Below are 8786 nucleotides of genomic sequence, written 5' to 3'. Positions count from 1 at the left end.
AGTAGTCATAGCACTTGGCCTGTTACTCTATGTATCTACAACCTTCTTCCCTGATTATGCATGAAGCGTAACTTTATTATGATGCCAGTGCTCATCCAAGGCCCAAGGCAACCTGGCAACGACATTGATCTGTACTTGAGGCCACTAGTTGAAGAACTTCTACTTTTGTGGAACAGACCAAGTGTACATGTGTGGGATGAGCACAAACAGGAGAACTTTGACCTGCGAGCATTGTTGTTCGTAACAATCAATGATTGGCCTGCTCTAAGTAATCTTTCAGGACAATCAAACAAGGGATATAATGCATGCACGCACTGTTTCGATGACATTAAATGTATATTCTTGAAAAAATGTCGAAAGGTCGTGTACCTTGGCCATCGTCGATTTCTTCCTACGAATCATCCTCTAAGAAAGAAAGGCAAGCATTTTAAAGGTAAGGCAGACCACCAGACCAAGCCAGGCAACCGAACTGGTGAGGATGTACTCAATATGGTCAAGGATGTGAAAGTAGTATTTGGAAAGGCACATGGCAGCGGGGGGAATCAGAGCAGGCCAGGCCTTCTGCCCGAGAAAGAGAGCGGAGGACTGGGCCGCTCGGGCCAGAAGGGGAGGCGGGAGGATTTTCTCTTTTTTTCCTTTCTTTTCAAACCATTTTCAAATGGGTTTTGAATTTCTGTTTTGAATTTTGAATCAAACCACTCAATACAAAAATAATATGCCACAACATGTATGCACACTCATGTTGCTACCTTATGATGAGTTTTAGTGTAAACCCTGGGCAGCCCTCCTTTACAGGAGTATTTGAGCTGAGTATATTATGAATATATCTGAATTACCTCCTCGTAGCCAATCTGGACGGTTTTCTGCATGAGCATGCTGATGTTGGGGATGCCAAAGGTGTTGAGGAGGGTGATGCCGGAGATGGTGGACATGGGCGCAACCTTGAGGCCGTCCATCACAGTGTACGTCACGAGGCTCCGCACGAACCCGTTCCTATTGTTGCCTGTGGCTTCCGCTTGCACCGACTGCCGAGACCCCTCCGCCGCGAGAAAACTCATCTCCTTGTTCATATAGCCAGAACACGACGGGCATGTCCAATTGCACGTGTCCGTCAAGTACTCACCCTCACACGAAGAAGAGCTGACGACGACACCAAAACCAAACGGTGAGGGTGAGCGGTTATTACTGTGGTACCTGAAGAACTTCTTTGGGAGGGACTGATCGACCGGCGCCGGCAAGCTGAACAGAGAGCCTTTCATGCCGACCGCCGCCGAGGCCACGGTGGGGCGGAGGAGCGCGTCCTTGGCCGCGCCGGCCTCCACGTTAGTGGCATCGAGGGCCTCGACGCTGGCGTAGACGTTGCCCATGCAGCCGACCATGGATTCCTTCCCGAGCAGCTTGACAGCCGTGCCGACGGGCAGGGCGAGGAAGGAGAAGAGGAAGTCCACGACGTCCTTGCCAACCTCCGCGCACAGCACGCGCTCGGCCTTGGTGTCCACCAGCAGCTTCATGCTTAGCGTAGTACTGCTACTGTTGGGATTGGGACTGGCTGGGGCCATATCGATCTCAAGAACAGTCCGTTCTTCTTCTACAAACTTGGCGGTGGTGTTTGTGCCGATCTATATTGTATCACGACATTTTGGAGAAGAATCACTGTTCTCACATTACCTATTTATGCAGCAAACGCCGGTCGATCTCTGAAAGTGGAAGGTCAAGAGTGAGGCCAACATCGCGCCATTATTTCAGCCATGCGAGGAGGCGCCCGTAATGAAACATTCAGAAAACGGATCGGCGGAGAGAGAATAACGTAGGAACGCTTACGCAACAATGATTGTTGGATGAGCAACTCGGGATACTTCAGTGCCAGTAAACTGAACGATCAATTCGACCCTAAACGTAAATGGAAGTTGCTACCAGACATCAACTAGGCATCCAAACCCATACATACATACTGAGATTCATAACCTGAATAAAGATACTTGAAATACAAACTAGCCATACGTATGGCGTCCCGGCATAACGAGAGCATAAGAAGGTCAGAAACCATACAGTTCTTCCCATGGACTACATAAACTAGTAACCGACAGCATAGTAGTAGACAAAGACAACGAAACGCATGAGCAGAAACTAAAACCACGAGTCCACGACACGCCATCCACTGACCGCACATGCAACTCAAGTATAAGCATCAGCACACCTCGCTCAAGCCTTCCGTTTCTTCCCAAGGAATACGTCGGTGAGCACCGTCTTGGACTGCAGGGCCACACGCAGGATCTCCAGACCCTGAAAAACATCGATTGATCAGAATAAATGCACACAGGCCTACCAATACATAACACTCATGTGAAGGAACTGAAATATATGATGTGTATTATTTACCTCTTCGTAGCCCAGCTGCACGGTCTTCTCCTTGAGCGTGCCAATGTCCGTGATGCCAAAGGTGTTGAGGAGGGTGATGCCGGAGATGGTGGACATGGGCGTAACCTTGAGGTCGTCCATCACCGTGTACGTCACTAAACCTTGCACAAAACCCGTTCCTGCAACAGCGGAGGCCACCGCCGCAGCCCCGCGAGCAGACCTGCCGGTGCTGCTCGAAGCAACGATCTTGATCGCCGTGGTCATCTTACCACTGCAGCTCCTATGCTGACATGATGTGCCGTACACCTCAGACACCATGGTTTGGCATTCAGTGTAGTTGTTGTAGTTGCAACGGTAAAACTGAGTCGGTGCAGGCTCCTCCGGCTCCGGCAGCCGGAGCAGCTTGCCGCCACTGCAGCCGCCGGCCGGCGCGAGCAACGCGTCCTTGGCGTAGTCGGAGCGGACGTACGTCTCGTCGAGCTCCTCCACGCTCCCGTACAGGTTGGCGATGGAGCCGACCATGGCGTCTTTGCTTAGGATCTTGACGACCGTGCCGACGGGCAGCGTGAGGAGGGAGAAGAGGAAGTCGACGACGCCCTTGCTGGCCTCGGCGTACAGCACGCGCCCGGCATTGGTGTCCACCAGCAGCTTCATGCTCAGCGCGGGAGTGCAAGCATCAGAGCTGGATGGAGCCATGTCTCGTACGAACTTGTGTTACTACTACTCGTATAGTTTCTGGGGTCTGCGCGCGCTATGATGGGGTGAGCTGTTGATACATGAGGGATGGCCTTTATAGACATGCTGAGCGAGCTGCAATGAAGGCCTCGCGGAGAGTATGCACATCGGCGGTTCGTTGGGAACTTCCCATGACTATAAGATGGACCGTTTATTTTCATGCAGTCCCGATGCAGGGTGGCCGTAGGCAAGGCGTGCATTGTGGCTCAAGTCACAAGAACCGATATTTTGCATATGTAGGGCCCGTTTAGCACGCCTTTGGATCGTGAAAAAACAGCTCTGGCTCTGGCTCATATGGAAAAGCAGTTTTTTCTGGCTCTGGCTTATTTGTACGAAAACGTTTGGCAAAACGGTTTCTCCTAGTTGTAAAGAAGATGTCAAATGTCCAAAATACCCTTATATTTTTTTCTCTTCATTTTTCTTTTCTTTTTCTTTCTTTTTTTCTTTTTCTTTCCTTCTCCCCTTCTTTTCTTCTCCTTATCCGAACGGCCACACTCCTTATCCTGTCACCCACTCCCTCCCTCCCCCCCTCTCTCTCTCTCTCTCTCTCTCTCTCTCTCTCTCTCTCGGGCGTAGCAGGAGGCTGGCGGGGGAGCTCGAGGCCGGCGGTGGGGCGGAGCAGGGAGGGCCGGCAGTGGGGCGGATCTGGAGCTCGAGGCCGGCGGGGCGGAGCAGGGAGCCGGCGGTGGGGCGGAACTCGAGGCCGGGGAGCGGTGCAGGGAGATCGAAGCCGCGCGGGGCGGAGCTCGAGGACGGCGCGGCGGCGGCCGTCGGCGCGCGGCGTCGGGGAGGAGAGCAAGCCGGGGACAAGGATGGAAAGTGTAGAGGAGGAGTCGGAATAAGCCACTTTTTTTGGCTTTTGGCGGGCGGAGGAACTGTCTCACCGCATTTTGTGGGGCTTTTGCTGGCTCTCGGCCGCAAGCCGTTTTGGGCTCGAGCGTTTGGCACGGCTTCATCAAAAGCCGCTCTAGAAGCTGCTCGTTGAGCCGTGCCAAAGGGCCCCGTAGTCCCAATGCAGAATGCCAGCTGGCCTGGACGCTGACTGAAGTCCGGAGGTTGCGCACTGCCCTCGATGTGCTTCACTTATGATGTTTTCAACACACACACTCGCTCTCTCTATACACACACATACAAACACACATATTCAACCACCAAGTTTATAACAAACAATGAGCTAGCTAGCTCTGTCTAACTATTGCAGATTATAAAATTTTTTAGCTGAATGATCCTAAACGTAAGGAGGAATATAATGATGATCTCACTCATGGCCCTCACTAAAAACAGTCTTGTCAGCTCTGATTGGCGCAATTAATGGCCAACTAGCTCGTTATTGCTTAGCTCTTGCCCATATATTTGTCGAAAAGAATTGAACACTAAAAGTCCATTTATTTGTGCAGGTAGGGTATGTAAACAATGCATACCTAAATAAATAAATGAAATATACAATTAATTAGCTAAACAGGTTAGCAATAATTAGGAAATACAGTGTGTTCCAAATAACCCACAATGATTTCTTCTTCTCATCAAAGAAATATAACCTGCAGTATCTAAAAAGACAACTCGTAGCATGATTTATGTAGCTTAAAAGAAGGGGCCAGTGCAAACCGAATTTGATCTACAGAAGAAATGTATCCTACATCGTTAGTTTTAGGTTAAAAATGATTTCATATTATTGAACGATATAGAAATTAATCTCAAGTTTCAAAAAATCTAAAATTAGTAGGACTACCAAATATGCCCGTGCGTTGCAACGGAAAGAAATAAATACTTGTACGTGAGAGTTGTGTAAAAAAAAGGAAAAATCATTTATTTGTGCAAATATAATTTTACACTTTGTTCACTTAATTGATAGGTTAGAAGTCCAGGGACAGCAGATCGAACACGTTGCTGCTTTCAATTTATTTTGGTTTGGTTCGTACCAGTGTCACAAAGTTCCCAATACGAAGGGTACGAGGAACAGTTACGTGGATCGAAAATTTTAAATTCATGGTTCACGAGCGTATTTCTCTTCGAGACGATTGATTTGAAGAGTGGAACATGATCCCTAGATAATTTGGACGATACACCTGGAACGCAGGCTTAGTTCAACAGAGTGGTCCTTCCTGACGCCACCGATGGCGAGGGAAGCCAAAGGTACATGAGGAAGGTGCACCATCATGCGGGACCAAAGACGACGTGGAGGCGGCTGGGAAAAACGCTCTCCCACCGGGGAGCCCAAGTTTCTGAGCCACCTCGCTGGAGGCCCTGTTGGAGGGTGCCACAACAGCACTCGGAATACATTACATTGAGCTCGTAACGTCCACGCTGACTTGCTTGGGGGCAGCCTAGCAACCCAACGCCATCCACGCCGTGCGCCCAGAGGTGGATTACCGGTTTGGCATGGAGGGCGCCTGTGGTGGCGGCGTTGACAAAGGTGGCTGTCATTTGCCACACCGCCAGTGGGACACCGAGCACCTCTCCTTCAAGCTCCTCCGCACCAAGCCTGGCGGCACATAAGTGTCGGTCAAGAATGGTGGTGGACGCTCATCCTAGTATGCCATCGTTGTTCTGTACTCTCTATTTCTCTGAAGTACAGGAGTATGGCAGCATCGTCTGTTATAAAATGTTGCATGTTCTTACATCTGCTACCAACGTAATTAAGCAAACAGTTGGTGTAGCTCTCTGCTGTTATGAAACGAATGTATGATTGTTGCGTAGCTTATGATTATTTGATATACTTGCATGTTCCACCACCTGTTGCAACTGCAATAATTTTTTCTATATTCAAAGTTAAAGGATAATTAAGAGGAAAGTTGATTTGCATATATACTGTGATCCAATTGTGTTGTGCTAGCTAGGGCATTTGAGCACATTGAAATACCAAACAAAAGAAACCCCAAATCCACTGTATTAAACGACGAAGAAAAGGAAGCAGAAGTGTGTTGCTGCGGGGTTAGTCATGATTACCTGCCTCGAAGCGCACCTGCTCATACACCATACAAGAACTAGGCCAACAACAAATCACATCTTAGAAAGAACAAAGGATCACATATGGCAGTCTGTCACGCACCTACAGATGCACGAGCATTTCCAGCCGCCGGATCCACCTACTGATGCAGCCAGTAGGTCCAGTTCGCTCCCACAAGCTGCGGCCCAGATACTGGCATGCGAGAGACTGAGAGGGACAGAGAGACCGAGAGAGAGGGGTGTTTTGGACGGCGTTTGAGTCCGCAGAAAGATGTACTGTGCTGATGTGCTCGATTTTAATGGGCCACAGCATTTTTTCAGAATCAGTGCCTCAAAAAAACATTTTATGATTTATGAATACACATATATGATGACACTGCGGCAGAATTTCATTACAATACAAAATAATGCCAGTGACGCTAGAGCAAAGTACAAGGTGACACCGATACAAAGTTGAGATTATTTATTGGGAAACAAACGGCGAAGTGCACATATTAACCCATACAAGCCCGCAAGGACTCCAAGAAGGAGACACCGGCCACGTCGCTCTAATTTTTTTCCTCCGTCGGATTTTCGAATCGATGGCCCAGATCTCTTGAAGGCGATTCTCGTCCGGAGCAGCTTCTCGTCGTCCTCTCCGGCTTCTTCGAATTCTTCGCGCTCTTATTTACCTTCTACGGCTTCTTCTCAGAATCCAGCGAAAAGAATATAATATCCAGCTTCTGCTTTCCCTTCCCCAAACTTCTGCTTCTCCTTCCCCTTCCTCGCTCTCTCTCGTCCGCTCCCTCCCTCTCCTGATCTCTCCCGACGCGCGGCCAGGGCGGCCACCGGCGCCAGCAGCGCGGCGCGGCTGTGGTCGCCCTCGTCCTCCTCCTCCACCTCCCCACGGCGTGCCGGCCGGGCAAGTGCCGCCGGCTCACCGCGCTCCCCGGCCTCTGCCGCGGCACCGCGCGTCGCCGCCGGCGGTGGCTGTCCCCGGCCACGGCGCAGCGTGGCTGCCCCCCGGCGCCGCTTCCTCCTCTAGCCCGCGGGCGTTCATATGCTACAGGAAACCCTAGGTCCGGAGCTCCTAGCGCCGAACCCCGCCCCCGACTTCTCTCTCTCTCTCTCTCTGGCACGCCGAGCCCGCCCCCGGCTCCTTTCTCTCCCTGTGGCGTGTGCAGCTAGCTGAGGTCCTCCTATGGCTGTATTTCGATTTTATGCCTCTGTATTTTTTAGATGTACCTCGATTTGTTTGTTGCAGGTTCCTGATTTCATATGCTCTGTCAAGCATGGCCAGTCGACAAGAGGTTCGTGTATTCATGCATCCTTCTGGGATACAATTCAGCATGTTCAGAACCTTTGTTACATGGCTGTTAATTTTTTTTTGTGCATACTAATGCTACTTTGGCTGTCTGCGAAATTATTTGTCTGTCAACTAATGTTGCTTTCATTTCTTTGTAGTTATGCTGGTTATGACTACGTAAGTTTAATAGCAATATGATAGGATCACCATTTCTTTTATGAAAAATAATGCCTGCAGAACTTTTTTTTTTGCCCCTCATGCAGCTCTGCAATGATACAGTCCCGGTGCTTGTTGGACCAGTCTCATACTTGCTCCTCTCTAAACCTGCCATGGGTGTTCACAGATCTTTCTCTCTTCTTTCACTTCTTGGTAGTATTTTTCCCATCTACATGTAAGCATCCACACAAAGCAACCAACATATTAATATTCACCAAATACATGAAGGCCACCTCTGGACCACATTAGTTATTTCGTTTTGCTGTAGTTCTGTCCCTAAAAGTTATGTAAAAATCGCTTGCTTGGAGCTAATGGTTTAGCCTCTCCTGTTCCCCAAACTATCGTATGGAACTCAGATTGGATGGCAGGCCACCGAGTTTCACTTTGTTGCTTAAATTTTTTACCTCATTCCCATAGGGAAAATGATATTTTTTTTACATGGCACTCATGCATTAGAAAAAATTAACCATCACAGCTCAGGCCATGGTAACCTTGAATCTTTTGTTCTTTTTGTTACCTCTACCAATCAATTCCTGAAGTACAAGCAAGCTACGGTATGATACTCTCCACCTGGCAGCAACTAATTTGATGATGGACATTGTTTTTTAGGTTCTTGATTGAGGTAATGTGTTGTCTGATCAATCTACAATTTGTAGATGGCAAGGACAGCCACCTACAGCAGAACGTCCAATGTGCACGACAGGCAGCAGATGTATAACGAGGCAAGCATGGAAGGAAAGGTAGTTCGGTCACAGTTCCTATGAATTGACTATGTTTTTTTCACCTACGCGTGCGCAATGTTGCTCCACTGGTTTGGGTAGCTGCAGCCTGTGTAGTAGACGAAGCAGAAAAAATATTCATATTTCTTCTTTCTGATATTTTTTTGGGGTATCACATTTTTGTTTGGTTCAATTTATTTGGCTTCGTTCATTCCTTCACTTCAGTCATCGGTGCTTTTCTCATGTTCTCTTACATCGTGCAGTTTCTTTACATCGGTGCGGTTTCAAATTAGATGTGATCAGCAAAACAAAAACATTCACTTAATTGCCACCTCAAGATTTGTTCATTTGATACATTTTTGCCGGCAATTTCCAGGCCAGAATTCAGGAGGGAAACTAGATTGAATATATATGGATCCGGGGCTGCCAAAATATTGGTGAGTAAATACTTATTGCATCTGTTAGTTCTTCTAGCTAGAGCTTATTTGGGCAGGGCTTCATGTTGTACAAACTGAATTAAAATCTAT

At 48.6% G+C, this 8786-nt stretch overlaps 2 protein-coding genes across 2 annotated transcripts; both read right to left on the bottom strand.

The window, feature by feature from the left end:
• Positions 1-815: 815 nt before the first annotated feature.
• Positions 816-1511, bottom strand: LOC136532767 (uncharacterized). The gene has a single exon (XM_066525358.1). The coding sequence runs from the start codon at positions 1509-1511 to the stop codon at positions 816-818; it is 696 nt and encodes a 231-aa protein (XP_066381455.1).
• A 691-nt stretch (positions 1512-2202) lies between these two features.
• On the bottom strand, positions 2203-3054 carry LOC136532766 (uncharacterized). Its single transcript, XM_066525357.1, has 3 exons — positions 2913-3054; positions 2380-2537; positions 2203-2283 (listed from the first exon to the last, which is right to left on the bottom strand). The coding sequence occupies exons 1-3, from the start codon at positions 3052-3054 to the stop codon at positions 2203-2205; spliced, it is 381 nt and encodes a 126-aa protein (XP_066381454.1).
• Between the last annotated feature and the right edge of the window lie 5732 nt (positions 3055-8786).

Source organism: Miscanthus floridulus, unplaced genomic scaffold, assembly GCF_019320115.1.
Source record: "Miscanthus floridulus cultivar M001 unplaced genomic scaffold, ASM1932011v1 fs_702_2, whole genome shotgun sequence".
Taxonomy (NCBI): Eukaryota; Viridiplantae; Streptophyta; class Magnoliopsida; order Poales; family Poaceae; genus Miscanthus; species Miscanthus floridulus.
The sequence above is the reverse complement of the archived record's forward strand: the minus strand, read 5'-3'. Positions and strand labels throughout refer to the sequence as shown.